Source organism: Temnothorax longispinosus, chromosome 4 (assembly GCF_030848805.1).
Source record: "Temnothorax longispinosus isolate EJ_2023e chromosome 4, Tlon_JGU_v1, whole genome shotgun sequence".
Classification (NCBI taxonomy): domain Eukaryota; kingdom Metazoa; phylum Arthropoda; class Insecta; order Hymenoptera; family Formicidae; genus Temnothorax; species Temnothorax longispinosus.
This window is the reverse complement of record NC_092361.1, coordinates 15,730,476-15,749,326: the sequence shown is the minus strand read 5'-3', so window position 1 is coordinate 15,749,326 and position 18,851 is coordinate 15,730,476. Positions and strand designations below refer to the sequence as shown.

At 39.9% G+C, this 18,851-nt stretch overlaps 1 protein-coding gene across 1 annotated transcript; it reads left to right on the top strand.

The window, feature by feature from the left end:
* Positions 1-8,326: 8,326 nt before the first annotated feature.
* Positions 8,327-17,007, top strand: Ugt50b3 (UDP-glycosyltransferase family 50 member B3). Its single transcript, XM_071775893.1, has 7 exons — positions 8,327-11,478; positions 12,013-12,279; positions 13,373-13,571; positions 13,721-13,900; positions 14,358-14,675; positions 15,004-15,232; positions 15,645-17,007. The coding sequence occupies exons 1-7, from the start codon at positions 11,233-11,235 to the stop codon at positions 15,784-15,786; spliced, it is 1,581 nt and encodes a 526-aa protein (XP_071631994.1). The 5' UTR covers positions 8,327-11,232; the 3' UTR covers positions 15,787-17,007.
* Positions 17,008-18,851: the final 1,844 nt, after the last annotated feature.

The following is an 18,851-nucleotide window of genomic DNA, read 5'->3' as shown; positions in this document are numbered from 1 at the left end:
CGCATCAAAATCTAGGTCATGGTGGTCGAATTTATATCGAAAACGAAAAAAAATTATTTTTTGTTATACGTGACGACCACCACATATAAATTCGACCACCATGACCTAGATTTTGATGCGTACTTTAATTCTAGACAAGAATTTTGCATTTCTATAAAGCCAATTAAAAGATTAGTGCTAAGAAAAAAACCGAAAAAAACCGGCTAGAATCACGGCTTTAGGATCACCTTAAGCTGTTCCTCCAATCTCTTTAATTAGCGTCCCCTGACAATGGTTTTCCTTTTTTTTAATCTCGTAGTTTCTATTGTCCAACCATATAATTAGGAAAGTGAAAATAGCTAGGCATGAACAGTATGGATCGATGTGTTCGCGTGGTCATATAAAAATGCTAGAATATGATAGAATACACTTTTCAATGTGTGAAGCTGCGATTCGAATAACACAGCCTTCTTTCTCACGAGCTACAATATTAGACACAGATAATTATATAGCGTTTGCTTAGTGGCAGCGATGCTTCAGTAATTGAGGTACAATTATCCTTTGTCCATAATCAATAATTATAACGACGTAAGATGAGATTATATCTGTTTACATTTGCAAAACGTGTAGTAGTCTTGTTGTTTCTGCCAATATTCATTTATCGTGATGCATTTTAATCTTGGAATCAACTAATCTCATAAGATTGATGTATACTTTAGATATTTTTATTTAATATAAAAGCATTTAACGTTTAATATAATCTAACTTATGGCTTAATTAAGTACTTAATTACAATTTGATTTAATTTTTTTCTATGCTTCAACGGATCTCTTAACATTTTTGTCACTTTCATCAGTTTCATCATTTGTTAATCAAATTTTATGACCATCCAATCCAAGCTGGATTTATGTTTTCTCTTCGTAGTGCCTTCAATTAGAGCCATCGTTTATCGCGATCGCGAGAAAGAACTTACTCTGCAGGAATTCTCGACTCAGATGATATAATTATATCACAACTTTCTTTTATTAAGAATAATTCGATCATGCTCCCATGCTTCCTAAGAGCTTAAGATTAAAATTAAAGCTGTTGGCGGTCCCTTCGCGTGCACTAACCGGAAAAATTAACGCGGCGGTCTACCATGACTGATCTTATCCTAGCCCCAGGCGATGAGGAAACATAGTGTAGATTAACGCGAGCAGTTGCACGAGCATCCAAGAAAAAGTGCAAGACTGAGAAAGTATCGGTATGACTCAGGCCGCGCTTGTACTAATTGTAAGATACAATAATCGACCACTTCATGACCGTCTATTTATAACTATTTCTGCATGGTCGCGTTTATGTCACGGTCACGTTTTTACGGTCCTGCATGATATGCGTGACACGCGGGTATTAAATGGAAGATTCAATACAGTATATACAAGATGTCCAACAAAAAAAAAAGATCCGTCAATCTTTAATTTTAATCCAGTCTAATCTGTATAAATACGCTGAATGTTGTTTGAAAAATACAGTTTGGAAAATAATTTGTTAACAAAAAATTAAGAGAAATGTTTTCTCATCCAGAGCATTAAAAAATAAGTAATCTTCATACATTTCTTTTTAATCGGGAAAATCTTTACAACTAAACTTCTTTTATTTATTAAATTCAAACACCAGTTTAGAATCTTTTTATTAGTGTAAGGCTGATAATAATCTAATGTGTAAATAATGCGATGCAAAAGGAATCTTCTTTTAATGGTGTGTGTGTGTGCCTACAGTTGCGTATCGCAGTTATCTGAAGCGAAAAATCAAAGTGCTTCTTGCTCTTTATGAGTATGGCTACCGAAATAAACTATTAAAAAAGACGATTAAAAGACTACTTAAAAAAGATGAAAATAACAGAATGACGGTGTTAAAAAAAAAAAGTCGCATTTTGCAATTATAACTACAGTACAACATCAGAGTCTTAAGGATTGGAATTGAGCGAAAGGGCGAAAGAGGATTATAACTGATCTCAAACTATCCGTTCTTAAAATATCGTAAACTTAGAAAATATTTTTATACGTATTTACAAAATATGATTTTGAGAGAAACGCATTAAGTAGTTCAGAGAGTTTAAATGTTTCAATAAGTTTTCTTACGTACTTACGAAGTATTACAGTCTTCTTCATGAAAAAAATATTCTTTTGCTTTTTCGACTTTTACTTCTTTCGATTCTGATCTTAACCATATATTACAGTCAAATTTTAAAAACATAATTTTAAGACTAAAAAATATTCGGAAAAGAATGTAAAAATTTCATACGAAAAAACAGTACAAAACGCATTCCTTAAAAATCGCGATGTTTACTGAATCAATTAACACATAACTCGTAACAGATTTGAATAAGTTATACAACAACAACTTTACGACGTTCAAGTTCGGTGTCACTGCTTATAATGATATGAGTTCCCGCGGTAATAATCGTACGAATGAGGATCTTAGGTAATCCGTTTTTGTCGATATTTACGCGCGACTGGCGTCGGCGGAATTGCCGAGAATTAAGCATGTACACAGGTTCGACGAACATTATAGAATCATCAAACAGAGTACAGATAATCTACAAAGCTGCCGTATCCGCAGTGGGTCCAGGGAAGAGTTGCCGAAGTTAAATAATCGCGTTAATCAAAGAACATTTCGTTAAAATATGCAAACGTGCCGAAAACACTTTGAAAGAGAGAGAGGTAATTTCGTTTCGACAGATATGGCCCGTGTCTCGCAGGGCTTCGTAAACTCGAAGTCAAACACGCATCTCCGTTTGAAACGGATGTAGCCAGGTAAATTTTATTTACCAAATACTCAGATAACTCATTATAACGCTAAGGTATTTCTGACCACGTTTTTTTAACAGGATATATTTAATCCTTGTAGGAAAAATATAATTAACGTTTCCGAACAAAACTCGTTAAAATTGATTGAAGTTCGATATAACTCTGATCAACAATTCTGTTCATCTGATCTCCTCGAAAACTGCAAGCGAACGTTGAAGGCCGCCGCTACACACGACACACTTTTGCGGAGCGCGGCAAGAATTGATAATCCGAAACAAGCAACACAAATAAGTTCGACGAAAGTCTCCAAGCAATTATTTTCTTAAAGTAATAGTCCAGTTCCGCGAATGTTATGCTATATATTAAAGTTTCGCTTCATTAAGCTTGGCTTCATTAAGTCGAAAGTACCGATTTACCTCCTTATTACATAAAAGTTCATGAATCGCTAATTGCTATATCAGGTAATAACATGGCCTAGTTCATTTCATTTTGTCGTTGAGTGTGATAAATATGAAAGATTTCCGCGATGATTTAATTCGTCGAGAAATATAGACGAGAAAAAATATAACAGATTATTAATATACATGTTCTAGATTCGAATATACCCGCCAATAGGTTAAACGATTATTGCATGTATAAATTATAGAAACAGGTTACTATATAAGCTACTTCGTTTTTTGAATGAAAAAAAACGACGATTTAGTAAGTTCCAACTTTTTGGATTTATTCATTTATTACTAGAACTAGAAGCTTAAGGCTGCAATCCGATATTTTCTATTAGCAACTATCAATACTGAAAATCTCTAGTATACGTGACGTAAAATATTGAAAAATATAGATTTTCAGTATTGACAGTGAATATCGGAATGCAGCCTATCTCTTACAAAAAGATTTGTTACGTCTTCAGGTTTATTTCATCACATCTCGATTAACGATCGAGGTATGGAAAACATTATTTTCTATTTCTATAGTTGATTATTGTCCAACCTGTGTCTAGCGTCGCGTTCGAGAGAGCATACAACAAATGGGCACGTGGAAGAATTCACGACACGAGTCGCCCGCGGCGCGCGTCACTTTCTACGGTAAGCGCCGAAAACTCGAGACGGGGCTCCGCGCAAGAAAACGATATCCGAAACCGGATATCACCCAGATAGAGCGAACGTGAATGTATAAAACGAGGAAAGAAGAACGTGTTTTCGGAGGCGGCGTCGGTTAACGAAGGCGCTGCGCGCTGTAATGAAATATGGGGATGCCGCCGCGCCTAATTCCGCCAAGATTCGATAAGGAGCGATTAATCCCGTTGATAGACGGTGTGAATAATCGATGACGATAAAATATATATTGCGTAGCACGAAATGTTTTATAATCTCGCGTAAAATTGCATTTATAAGAAGAGAAAGTTTTTACAGAGAAATCATAGAGATAACGCTAGAATATCGACGAAATTTCCACTTTATTTACAAACGATATTTGAGCTATGTTTTCACGTTAGAAGAGATGAAAGGAAAATATTTCCCTCGTTTCTCTCTGTATTTTATTTTGTATTTCGTCCCTCTTTTATTTCTCTTTTTTACGAGGTAACATAAATCAGGGATTTGGAAAGAATGGAGAAAGTCTATTTTTGACGCTCTTGAAAAATTCCTTCACGTTCAATTTATATATTCATAACAAGCATATTTCATATTGCATCATTAATATAAATTTCACAAAATGATCTCGCGTAGCGAGGCTATAATACTAAAGATATATGACTGGTACAGAATAATGTACATCACATCGAACGACATTACTAACGTTAAAATATTATAGCAATTGCAGGATAGTATAATAACGTCGCTGGTAATCTCGTGAATGTACCAGAATATGGACAATCTTCAGCCGCGGTATATCGAGGTAATTCCGCAGCGTTCCGCGGTATATCGAGCACGTAGTTACCAATAATAATTGATATGCAATATAAACGGAAGCTGCGTACCACGTGTCGCTCAAATATGAATTGTCTACTCGGAAATTGCCGATCAATACGAGGGAAAGTCCGGTTCGTTACGCAAGCCGCGCGTCGACGGCTTTTCCGCGGTGAAGCGACAGACAAAAATCGCGATCCGCCACGGTTGACAATAAAACGCCCGAGTGAACATCCGGAAGAAGAGAGACTTTCTTCCCTGGCCATTTAAATTCAATCCGTCGCGCAATTCGATTCCGCACGAAAAATTGAAAATAACAAAGTTGATGGCGGAAATTGTGCAGTGAGTGGCGCAAACAATGTCGGTAAATTTTTTTTTTTTTTCGTTACGATATTCCGGCGATACTCTTCCCGCGCGGTTCCGATATTTTAGAAAGTTGCCTCGATCAGAGGCGTTCCCCGTCTGTTGCAGCGAAACCGCCGATTCCACGGAATGTTAATTAAATTTCGGCCGATTAAACGCGTCAAACAGCTTCTGCCGTCAAAGAGCTAAAATCAAAGACCTAGTGTTGTCCAGTCATCGTATAGTTCTCTTAAAAAAAAAAAAAAAAAAAAATACATCCCGCGCGGAATAAAATATAAAAAAATATTAAATGTGAGTAATATTCGCCATATGGGGAATATCGTAACATGAATAATGCATAAACTTCATAGAGTCGTGACGCTATCGGACACTCTCACTCGCCAGAGCACTCGCCAGAGCACAAATTTCAACGTGAAATTTTAATGTCATTTCCAATTTATTAATTCCATCGAAAGTGTAACAAAAAAAAAGTGGCGACCGTATGTGTAATACGTAATACAGATTTCGAGGGTAATCGAATATTGATCCTCCACGTAAACCAGCGAATATGTCATTACGATTTTACGCGCCGCTGGATGTGGCGAGTGTAATAATGCAAATTTTATGCAGCGATAATGGACGCGGTGTGCATAAAAATGCAGATAACGAAGAATAGGAATAATCAGAGAATAATCTGACTGAATCATCTGACTGACGAGATGATTGTAGGTAATGTAAAAAATAACCAGGATATCAGGACTAAAATATAGTGTTTCTCGCGTATTAATATTAATGAACCATCTAAAATTGGATTTTTTATTTTTAATTTAAGATTCGTGTTTGCAGCGATTTGTAAAGGTTCGAATAATAAAACGAATGTTTCGGGAAGACATGGAATAAAATTATGTAGATAGTGAATCAACACAAATATTTCGCATCTACCTCGCCTTCCATGCGGCTGCAACAGATTAAGCTAATATTATATTTGTCTATAAATATCCTGGTTTTCCCAGTGTAACAACTCGCACATCGCGTAACAGTGCATATGACGTAAATTGCATATTACTAACATACGACGTTATTTAATTTTTTCTGGTATAGTCGAGACTTTCGAGAATGCTTTTATCGATGGATTTCTCTTCCACGGATACAAATTAAACCTACTAAATGTTGCGAAATAAATCGTTATAGCCTTGCCTTATTGTTTTTTCTTCCACGATCTTGTATCGATAATGTCTGCGATAAACCTGCTAAACCGAACTTGTTTTTTCTGTTTTTTCCATACTTAAATCTCGCTTCGATTCACAACGTGAAAGACCGTTCGCACGAGGTTGCCTAGAAAGGACAGCGTAGAAAGAGTAAATAGCGGCAGCATCACATCGCGCGGCTTCCTGGATCGTAACGGTCCAGATCAGCGAATATCTCGACGCGCTCGTCGCGTCCGCGCGTCGGCTCGAAGTTGAAAAAAAAGAAAAACAGCGTTTCCTTTCGTTCAACGAGCGCAGGAACGTTTAGTTTTCGGTTCGCTGTGTGTGTGCGCGCGCAAGACCTGGCCCCGACCTCATAAAATCGAGTTTTGCGGCAATTTGGCGATTTAACGATCCGTGAAACACGACCGTACGGCCCTCCGCAGTCCGCGTGAAAATTAGCCTTGAAGGGAACACGGTTACTTCGCAAATAAATATAATGGTAAAATGAGAGAGCCATGAGAGATGTGAGAGCCGGCTTGGTATGGGGAGGCTGCGAGAACTCTGGCAGGTTAATTCGCGAAGCGAGTCCAATTACGTGGCTCTAATCGCACGGATTCACGCGATGATGCATCACGCCGCGCGCGCGATCTAATAATTATGTTACGCGTGCAAAGAGATAGTAGAAGATAAATCTGATCAATGATGGGATATGACAGGATATTCGCTGATTTATATGTAGCTTAATAGGGAAAATCGCTGGACGCACCAACGCACATTGGAAACCGATAGAACAGCATTTTATTATTTAAATAAACAATTATCAAAAAAAAAATAATAATATAAGAATATATATTAAAATACAATAATGAAAATATACTCTAATAAGATCAATAATTATTAATAACGTAATAATATAAAATCATGTCGGGCGGACAAATTCAAGTTTTACTAGTGACGTGTTCAAAATTGATTAATTGACAATGTCGATAAAGTTCGATTAATCTTAGATGTTGCTTGAATTAAATCGATATCGCACACAAATCACCGTTTGAGTGAAACTTATTCCTACAGGGTATACGGTACATTGTGTAACCGTACCAGCGAAATCTGTCCTAATTCTTTAAGTTTTGCTATTTTGTTCCTGTTTGCGAGATCCTTGTCGCAATATCGCACACTTACACTCCCGATATTACAGTTTCCGGGTCAAAGACGATCATTGACCGAGAGAATAGCAGGTGGAGCATATAAGGATTTCGAAATGACGGAATCGCGAGCGCATCACGAGTTGCATAACAGTAAATTATCATAATTCCGCAATATATCGAATAGCAACGGAAGTAATATAGAGACGTTACGTATTGAAATCGGAAAATTCCAACTAGAAGATTACGTCAGATCAGTAATATTATAGTCATGAGATTATCTATAAACTGTACAAATTTTTCATATTATAGCGTCGATAATAAAATTACGTTTAATTAGAACACGAACGATTCTAAATTATACAAACAAGATCGATTTTATCGTATCCTGTCATTAAATGAATTGATTCTTCTCGATATATTTGCAAGCAAAAATGATAAAACACCGAACTCGTTATATGGAGATATTCGAGATAAAAAAAATGACCAAATCATCTAATTAAATGCGATGTATGATCAATGCGAATCGGGTGAATGGAGAAAGAGAGAGGCGCATCGCTCTGGTGAGTCAGTTGTGATCACCAAATAAACAAAAAAAAAAGACAATTTTCTCTAATAGATATATACATACGATATACGTGGGAAAGGTTTATGAATTTCACGATCTTCTGAAATAAAACAAATAATGTCATTACATTAAGCAAAATAATGTTGTTGAGCCTTGGCTGTCGAATTTGCGGATAAATAATCTTTAACGGTAAGTTGCTTGCATTGTCCATGATTCGCCGTCATTCTGGAAACGCAACTAGGCATTACTTAACAAAGTAATTTTGTGGATACAACAACCCCATTTCGTTATCTCGCTGACAAGCGTTTCGCAAGCCACATCACAATTATAAAATGTCGCAGTCAACGAGATGTTTACTGGATGTCTACTTCTCCGAGTGGCAGGTGCGCCCAAACATCCTCGGACGCGCGACCGACGTCGAGGAACGTCGTCTTTGGTGGGAGGCAAAACTCTCTCTCTAGAGCTCAGCTGATTATTAAAGCTGCTGCTGGCACAGTCAAACTTTCACGCTCGGCGATACGCGAGCTTCGCGAGCGAGGAGTAGTGCCCGTCGCCGCTTTCAAGGTCCGCGCTTCCGAGTTACGAGTTAGGAGCGAGAATCGCGAAAATCGCGACGCATGTCGCGGTAAACGTACGCAACGGAACGGAGGAGTCGCTGGACGGCCGAGCCGAAAATCCGCCGACGGATCGGAACGACGAACGGAAAAAGTGAAGGAGGCCGATGAAAAGTCGGCCAGGCACATCGGATATCGCGGCTGTGCGGTTCTTGTTAACTGAACTTGTTCGCCAATTGACGGCATATCAAGGTTTTGCTCTTCTCACGATACCTTATTATGAAAGTTTTCGTATCGTTAATGCCTGCAGCAAATATGTAATTATTAAAATCGATAATTTGACTAATTAAAGAGATTACTCGAACAGCCTGACAGAGAAATTGCGTGGTGCGATCGAGCAAGTTTTTTGCGAGACGCGAATGGATTCAATGATAAGTTATTGCAGATAGAAGTGTTCTAAATTGTTGCGTTAAGAGAAAATTAAAGTATAACTATGTACATATTCTCTGGATAAACCGACGGTTAATAAAGAGATAACAAATTAACTGTACACAACTCAATCTGGAGGGTATCGAGATTCGTTTATAAAATATTACACAGAGTGTATGAGCACTTTGAAACGCTAAGCAATATCTCAATCTCGAAAGTTTGATTGAAGACAAATAATACCTAACACGAGAGGCGGCATCGATTTGTTGACTGCCAGAATCGGATTATCGCGACGCGCGATCGTGCATACGAGTCGTGCGTTATTAGTGAAAGTCGTCCGCGCCTGTATAGTTTGAGGATCAAGACTAACGGCTACGATATTCCCGCCAGAAATTGCGTGAAGGGGCAAAGAAGGTCAGGAAGGAAAGGAAAGATCAAGACATCCTCACCTGGCTGGAGAAAAGGAAAGATATAATTGAACAAAATGACGGGCGGTCTCTTGCCGACATTCGAATTTCGACACACGACTTCGTGAGAACTTGGTAAAACAACGTTTAAAAAGTCGAGCGTCCTCCGAGCGAAAAGTTGTGTGTCATTGTTCTCTTTGCTGGGCTGCTCTTCTTGAGTGATTATCGGATCGGAGGGAGCACTTTGAGCAAGTTTCTCGAGAGAAAGGAACGGATCCCCGAAGAGAAGAAGACTGCGAGAGGGCACGACGTAAGAAGCTCCTGTCGAGTTATTAGGAGCAAAAAGGTTCAAGTGGAATCGTCGGGCCGCGTACTTTGTTGAACCGTCCCTCTTACGACGGCGCTTCGCAAGGCTGCGCGAGAGGTATAAAGGACCGCTAGGAAAACAAATGGAAATTTCGCAGAGTAATACTTCACGATGCTCTGCGCGGAGTGAAGATACTTTAAGTGAGATGCACTCGGCAAAACTTTAGAAAGGAAATATCAAAGTCGAACATGAAACAATCGGAACAAAACAATCAGACGTAAAGCTTAAATTCCTTTTTGTCTCCTTTCAGAGCGACGTGATACATTATTTGTAAAAAAAAGTGAAGCGAATCCGATAGCGTTATCTTTATAAAGTTAACAACAATTTTCTCGTTTTATTTAATGGCACTTGACGACCGTTATTGTCGGATAGATATTGAAAAGAGTAAGTAAAAGTTTAAATATTGTTAAGCTCTATGAAGCTTCTCTATTGCAAACTTTAACTCCTTCATTAAAAACGCTTCGTTAAACGCTTTCAGTATACTTGGAAAGATATTGAAGGTCTGCTTCTGTTACGCAGATTCGCGTACAGCAAACAAGTTCATTTACGGCATTTACATAAAGTATCTCGAGAAAGAGATGGAAATTGACCAAAGCCGCTTCGTTACATGATCGATAATTTATATTTCCTCGACTGAAAAAGAAGATCAGAAAAGATTATCTACGGCTAATCTTTCACCCGAATATCAAAAGAATCCATTGACGGGAACTTTGTGCTGGAGAAGGCTATTGCGAAGAATACCAGCGATAAATTGGATGAGTAAAATTAACGGACTGTGAACGAGAAACAGGAGAGCCGTCTTCGAAGCCATTTGCTTGCCGCGAGTGAGAATTGAAAGAGACGTGCGCGATTAATTACAAACTTAAAAAAAGTGTTTTTCTTTTTGACGGTGTACATTAGAATGACAATGAGTCTTTTATTCGAATAAGGCTCGACCTCCGTTATTTATCCATCTCCGAAAGACCACGTGCGCTTTAATTACCGAACTTTTCAGTTCCGATCTATACCGCGGTTCAAGCGAGTTGATTCCCGAAACGCGGAGAGATATACGTGACGAAGGATGCGAGGGGCCGCAATCGTGAAGACGCAGCCAAGCAGCGACCAGACGCGACACGCTCGCAAAACGATCGCGGGGTGATCAACGGCACGGATCATCGCAACGGCGACGATTCATCGGTTCGCCGCCGCGAACTGGAGCGTAAGGGATCCGTTCTCCCGCCGAGCATCATCCCGTTTACCCGACCGGAAAAGTTCCGAGGAGAATACGAATTCGTCGTGGATTTTTCAGGCCGTTTCTCGCTTCGCCGATGCACGAAAGAAGTTCGTGACGAAGGCGACGCGCGTTCAAACGTGACGAGGATCGTTCGTGGTAGAAACGAAAAGGAAGAAAAGAGAAGGGAAGAGAAAGAGAAACGATGCCGGGTCGCGAGACGATTGTCCTTTTCCGTTGAGGGATCATCGACGATCTCGAGACTCCGCCGTGTAAGAGTGCCACGGCGCGCAAGAGGAAGAGAATCTCCGTTAATCGAAAATCGTTAAACGGCAAGCTGATACTTCGAGGATGACGCGTGTCGCGTATCGACTTGGTCTTCACCACCTCCTTTTGGGGCTCAGCTTACTGATCGAGCCCCTGCTGGGTTACAACGTCTTGATGGCCACTATGGGTGGCACCAAGTCCCACACGGTACCCTTCGTCGCCCTTGGTACGAGTCTGAGGTCGCGAGGGCACAACGTCACGCTGCTGAGCGCTTTCCCCGGTCCCGCGGCAAATAATGGTCTTCACGAACTGGTACCGTCGATCCTCGAGGTGATTTACGATCCACCACGCACGTCCGTCTCCCCATGCTCCGAAGGAATTCTGAACCGCTTCGCGGTACTTTTACCGCACCTCGCGCGTGTAATTTCTTTCTCCCGCGTCCAATTTAGTCCTTAACCCACATTTAATTTTATTGCACACTGAATAATTTACCAGAGAACCGCCTGTTTGTACCATCTGCATTCATTATCTTCTCTTTTTAAATCTCTATTTTTAAGATTTAAGCCTCCTTTTCTGTCTACCTGTTTCATTTCTGCTCGAGTTTAGTCCTTCAAAGAAGCTTACGCTAAAAAGAAAGACTTGCAAAACCGTACGATGATATTTACGAGTTCTCTTTCCTCGGTAAATAATTAATCTTTGAAGAGGAGGTTCGGGGCTCGGAGGGTAAACAAGTTTCGCGATATAATATCGTGACGCGGAAGTCGAAAGTTTCCGGGCTGAGACCCAACAATCGCGCGAGCGCCAATAGATTTATGTATATTGTGTCGCACGCACGTGTTCACCTCTCGTGTTCTTGCGGCACAGGCTTATGTCGAGAATTTCACGGCTCAGTGGGACCTGGTGGGCGCCAGGTTCCGGAACGAGCTTCCTGTATCACCGTGGGACGCCATGAGATACGCCTGGGAGTCCTGCGAGGCGTTGCTGCAAGACGCGCCGTCGATAGCCAGCATGAGAAGACCCGACGGTGATCCGCTCGCCCGATGGGACGTCGCGGTCCTCGACGGCGCTTATCCCGAATGCATGCTGGGAATCCTCCACGCCGAGAACGTGCCGACGATAATGTTGAACACGGTAATATGCTTTTGGCCGTAGTCGAGAAGCGCGATGGGACCCTACGCAATATTCCGAATTCCCGTTACAGCTCGTCCCGGTTCTCTCGCCGCGATAACAATCAACTCGAACTTTTACTCGAGTGGATAAACGATATTGTGTTAGGTGTTAGGTCGACCTGTGTAAAAACCACATCGGCGGTAGAAAGTCACACGCAGCTCTATCGCAGTTTTATCAAAGTGTTTGCTTAAAGTGTGTTTCAGTTATCATAATATATGATACAATATACATATCACATTATATGATATAACATTGCAACAATATTATACTTTATCTGCGTCGGTTGCCGTTATGGCCAGATTTCGTGATTTTTTAAATATATAAATAAAAAACTGACTTTTGCATAACTAGTAAATTAAATATTTAAATAGCTGCATATTTCTTGAAAGAAGTTTCATATAAATCTCTAGAATATAAAGTTCTAAATATCTCTAAGTGGATTCTTGTTATAAACGAACCAATTCTCAAGAGAATAATGGCATAAAATTTCTTTCTTACAATTAATCTCTTCTACGAAAATATAATAACAAGGAAAAGAAAATTATATATAAATATTATATATATCCACCATGGTTATTCCAAGCGCAAAGTGCAAAAAAATATACTTATTTGTCGTATCCCAATGTTTCCGCGTATGAGTAATTGAGAAGTAAACGGTTCACCGGGAACATCATGTTGTTCATTCGTGTATGACTAATACGACAAAGTGTAAAGTTATCTCATCTTCAAACACACGTTTGAAGCCTACACATGTCTCTCATACTAAAGCTATCTTAGAAAAGCGCTAAGCAAAACCCGTTGGCCAGTTTCTATCGATTTTCTCTCCTTTCCTTTCCTTCTTTCATTTCGTTCAGTGACGTGAATGACGCGTAATGATAAAACGAGCTTGTATAATGGAGCAACGAGGTCCCTCACCGACGCTGAAAAGGAGCGGATCTCCGCCGATTTCTTCCTTTTCTAAAAACCGATATCTTTGCATCATTAAAGCCACTTGCTTTCGCTTTGCATCATTGCAGCTAACGAGTAATGAGTACGACGCGATGTTATCTTGCAGGTGGCACTGTACAGCGGATCCATTATGCGACAGGGCAATCCATCACCGTGGTCGGTGACTCCGTATTTCGGTAAAGCGATTACGCAGGACATGACTTTCCTTCAGCGAGTCCTGAACACAGCGGCCCTTTTCACTTTAAAGATCATGCACTGGTTCACGGTTTCGATTTATCTTCAGCCGACGCTCCAGAGATACCTCGGTGAGCATTAAATCAACCACGGTCCTCGCGTCCCGCTGATTCGTCGAATTATGTCGATGCTGCTAATTGTATGCTAATATCGTATATCTTTATTTATAATCAGATAATTATATAGCCCAAATGACCGTGTCATATTTTGCTTTTGACAGGCAATCATATACCCGACGATCTGCACAGCCTGACGGCGGAGGTCCCCCTGACTTTGCAGAACAGTCATTACAGCGTGGGCGATTCCGTGCCCTACTTGTCGAACGTCGTAAACGTGGCGTGCCTTCACTGCAGGCCGGCGATGCAATTAAGTTCCGACTTAGAATCCTTTTTGCGACGCGGTAATTTCATAATTTCGCATTTCTCTTTCGCGAGAGATTTACGTCATTCTTAATTTACATCTAGTCGCTAATCGAGTTGAGAGGCCAAAAACTTTCGTATCGCATAGCAAAATTGTTTAAACGACGATATTCGAAATTTTTATGGTACCACATAATTGTATTCTCTTTCCCTTACAGCTTTCCCTCATACAAGTATTTTTTTTTAATTTGAGTCTTGTTACGTATGTGTTTGTTCCATAATGAGTTTTATCAGATCTAACGACTCTTCTTATAACGCGAAGATATCAAGTAGGTGTAAAATATTATTGTTTAAGCCTAGCAATGCTTCTGGCGTTTTTCGTATAAGAACCGTAGCAAACGGATTGACGGTAATTTTGCATCGGTTGTTTTCCATTTTCCGATGACTCGCCACTCAAGTAAATGTGCAATAACGTACCGCAACGTCGAACTCTTGCAGGTTTCGTGTTTGTTTCGATGGGATCGTCGGTACGGGCTTCCGGAATGCCGGAGGCACTGCTGCAGATCTTTGTCGCGGTATTCTCCACGCTTCCGTATAACGTCGTGTGGAAGTGGGACGGTGGCAAGATCAAGGATTTGCCGGCGAACGTGAGGACGGCTGCCTGGTGGCCGCAGCAGGAGCTGCTCGGCCATCCTAAGTTACGTGCCTTCGTTTCCCACGGCGGCCTGTTGTCTCTGCACGAGGCGGCTTATCACGGCGCGCCGACCCTGGTCCTACCGGTATTCTGCGATCACGATGGAAACGCGGCACAAGCTGGTAAATCCTTTCTCCCGTATCTAAAAACGCGTTCGCTGGCCTTTAGGCCTACTAGGCTTACCGAGAAATAATGGTCGAAGCTTTTGAGAAGCATTCGCTCTTCGAAAGGAATGATGGAAAAGCCGAGTAGAAATGATTGATCGTTCGTTAAAACAGTGAGTGAATGTGAGCGATGGGGAAAACTCTCCGATTTGAGTGTCTCTCGAAAATGGAGACTGTAATCTTAGATGGAATAACTTGCACGCAAAGCGAAGAGAACTGTCTTACGATAATTGATTAATCGTTTAACGACAAGATCGCTATATTTTCGTGTACTTGTTTGACATAGAGAAACTGGGTTACGCTTTGGTGATGGATCTGGCTGGAATATCAATCAGTGCGCTTCGCGAAGGTATAATTAAAGTCGCCGCACTTCACAATAACTCGTACAGAGAGGCGGCTAAGAAGAGGAGCGAGTTGCTACGTGACCTTCCGATCGGTCCCAGAGAATTGGCCACGTGGTGGGTAGAACACGTTGCCAAGCACGGCGGAGCCGACCATTTGAAAAGCTCAATCAGGTAATATCGCTTTTTCAAATAATTATTATTACAAGATATACGGATTCCTTGTAATAAACATGCATAAAAATATTCGTTTGAGTATAGTACTGTACAAACAATTCAATTAGCAGGTTTCGAAAGATTCATTGACAATTGCATTTGAAAACATTTAGTAATAATTACTTAAATATTTAGTGATTAAACATTTAGTAATTAAAACAGAATATCTTAGAACTGTTGGAAGTTCTTTTTAACTGTAGATTCTACAGAAATTTATTATTTCTCAGCAAACATTTGGCGAGAGAACAGACTTTTAAATTCGTCGTAAACTTTTAAATTATATTATTAGATAGTAGATACATTTATCAAATGACGTACTCGATGTAGTGATAAAGTGAGGAAGTTAAGTAAATTAAATATAATATTTCAGGTACATGAGCGTGTCCCATTATTACAGCATAGACGTCGCGATATTTTATATACTGAGTTTAATCCTGATAATGTATGGGCTCAAGAAACTATGCTGGCGAGCGGTAATCAGTCAGGATGTCTTCAAGAAGAAAATAGACTGATCGATAGTTCCGTGAAACCCTTCGCCAAATTAATTTTATTTATTGTAGCAAATAGGATCTAATCTCTTAATCATACGTAAGTACATTTAATTGGGACAAAATAGAGATTATGTAAATCGAAGGATAATCTCGACTTTTTAAAGATCTCTAATATATTTTTATATAATTATAAGTCATTTGTAATTATAGTTCAGCTCTGTTACGCTATCGGTGTATAATTACAATTCAGGATAAATTCGTTTAATCTGAATATCACTGTAATATGTCTACATGACAAATTAAAAAAATGTATATAAAATAAGTGATATTTTTATGTATGTAGTGTTTTTATTGAGAGATTGAGAAGAGAGAGAGAGAGAGAGAGAGAGGGGAGAGAAATTCATTAACCGCTGATATAATAGGAATCTACTTTCAGGACGATGTTACCGAGTGAATATCGTGACGATGATATCATTTTTTATGTTATCTATATTTTATATCTTATAAATAACAAATTACACCTCATGACCTCACAAATCGAACCCTTTTATTTTAATTAAAATCTCAACTTTTGGCGCGACAATTTATCGTTACCAAACAATTTATTGCCAAAATTAATTTTAATGAAATAAATCAACAATTATTAAGCAACAAATTCTACAGCCATCAAATTATTAAATAAACAATAATTCGTACGAGCGCCAGGTTAAATATACATTTTAATTTTGGAGCTATATTTATACAACAGCGGGATGCGGTATGTTCGAACGCTGTATTGTCTCCGACAAAATTATTCAATATTTTGAAAACAAATGAGAAAGGAGAGGATGTTTCTGACAAAATTTGTTGCGCTTAAAATAACAAGTATGCGGAATGTCTAACGGAAGCAAATACACACATGAAGGAAGATGTCAAAGGTCGACGAACGCGTCTATAGACAAGAAGCGTTTCGAAGGATTAATTAGTAATGTTAATGTATGAACATACGGAATCGTAGCTTCGTCCTAAATACACATGTTGGTGCGACAACCCAAGCATACCACAGAGTGTTATGCCATGAATTTCAAGATTACATCTATTATACATGGATTGTTTATGTTATGTTTGCGCGAAATCTTCTTCATGTAGACAACGTAAGCAATGTAAATTGTTGTGAGTTGCATATAACCTAACCTAACTGATTAATTAAATCATTAATTTTTCAAACTGTATTTTCACAAACAGTCCTAAAAAAATAAAAATAGTTTCAAACTAAATGCATTTTAAATTAGATGCATTTCAGCTATAATTTATTAATTAACTTTTACAGTGATATAAAAGATATGTGATATTAATATAGAAATATTATTATTTACACTGATCTGATCTAATCTAATCTGTTAATTTAATTTGCCTGGCATGCTAAAAATTGTGTCTAAACTAAATAATGGTAACTAAAAATAAAAATGCAAACAAAATATAAATTTCCGATATTTCTGACAAAATATGAATAATCCATGGATTATATAGTCATTGTTTGCATGACACGTTAAACATAGTTTACACTTATACATGTAGATTATTTTACGTCTAATCCTGGTTTACACGATCTGTGCGCAAAGACGCGCAGAAACTGGCGACCGGCCTAGAGCGAGTTTGCGACAGGTAGGCGAAGGAGGAAGGAAATGCCGCGTCGCGTTTTCAAAGGAAACTAGTTACGAGCGAGGGAAAAGGGAGCAAGACTGATCGGAGCGGAGGTGTTTCGGGGAAGAAGGCAGACCAGATGTTCGCCACGGAGCTTAACGACGTCAATTTATTTACGCCTGCTCGAATATATTTTATCTCTAAAAATACGGGCGAGAGATATCCAGGCTATCGCGGCGGCCACCTCGCGCCAGGTATGCCGATCGGCTTTATCGATTTTGCGGCGCGGTGGCGCAACGAAAATAATCGCTACTTATCTCGCTAACATCGTTGCGCGTTGGCGCGATAAACGAATAGATCGCGAATGCGAGATTCAAGGACCGTGGCTCTCAACAAGGAGAAGTAGCGCGTTGATCAGAAAATCATTATCAGTCGGATTTTTCTGAACGAGCATTACCTCTCGACCAGAATTTACCTTTTAAACGATTTAATTTCAATCATATTAATTTATCTTTCCGATTATGTTCGGAAGAATATTTCGCAGTTCAATTTATTCGACGTTAATGATGACGAAACGAATTTTTCGTTTCACCAGAAACGGAATTTATTTTAATTGGAGTCTTAATTTTTGGCGCGACAATTTATCATCTCTCTCGGCCAAACATCAATTTATTACCAAAATTAATTTCAGTGAAATAAATCAACAATTATTAAGCGATAAATTCTACAGCCATTAAATTATTAAACAAACGATAATTAGTACAAGCCTGCTCCGTTATTATATTCTCAAAAAAGCAGATTTAACAATCTTTTTAAAACAGGCTATTTTCAAATGTATACGAGGGTTGATGCAAACAGGATTATCGTTTTTCCATTCCACGAGTTTCGTACCGGATAAAGCTAAAAAACCGAAAGGGATCGAGAAATTTTTCTCTGGATAAAAAAAAAGGAGGCACGCTGATGCCCCATGGCAATTCCGTTTCGACTGTGCGACCTGTAACTTCGTTCTCGACTTTAACAGGCACGACGAACAACCTTTTGTACCAACCCTTTTGACGTAATACGCAACGACACGTTTACCAGTCCTCTCGATTTCCCCTCGTCGTCCTCCGGTCCCGCGCCGGGGCGGTCGAGATGGGTTAACGGAACGGGCTCGGAGAGTCGGAGCCGGGAGCGTCCGTCGGATCGACGATTGTTAAGAAAAACGCCGGAGGTGATTCATGGTGACGACCGCGCGGCGACGCTCGCGTCGACGCTCCTCCCCGCGGGCCCGTGGGACGTCCCTCACTGTGTGCCGTTGCGTTCGCGGCTACATTCAGGCCGCGCGTCGGTGTACTCCGCGATCACGGCGGCTCGATCAGTAGCAGCTGACTCGCTGGTCGGGGTATACGTTGTCGCGCCGCCTACTCGGTAGAAGCGAGCCGCGCACGCGCGCGCCCGCACGCCCGCCCGCCCGCCCGTCC

Excerpts from the sequence above, each read along its gene's own strand:
- Ugt50b3 (XM_071775893.1), top strand. The coding sequence starts at position 11,233 with ATGACGCGTGTCGCGTATCGACTTGGTCTTCACCACCTCCTTTTGGGG. Across the intron at positions 11,479-12,012 it reads TGGTACCGTCGATCCTCGAG|GCTTATGTCGAGAATTTCAC; the intron begins GTGATTTACGAT and ends CTTGCGGCACAG. Across the intron at positions 13,901-14,357 it reads AGAATCCTTTTTGCGACGCG|GTTTCGTGTTTGTTTCGATG; the intron begins GTAATTTCATAA and ends GAACTCTTGCAG.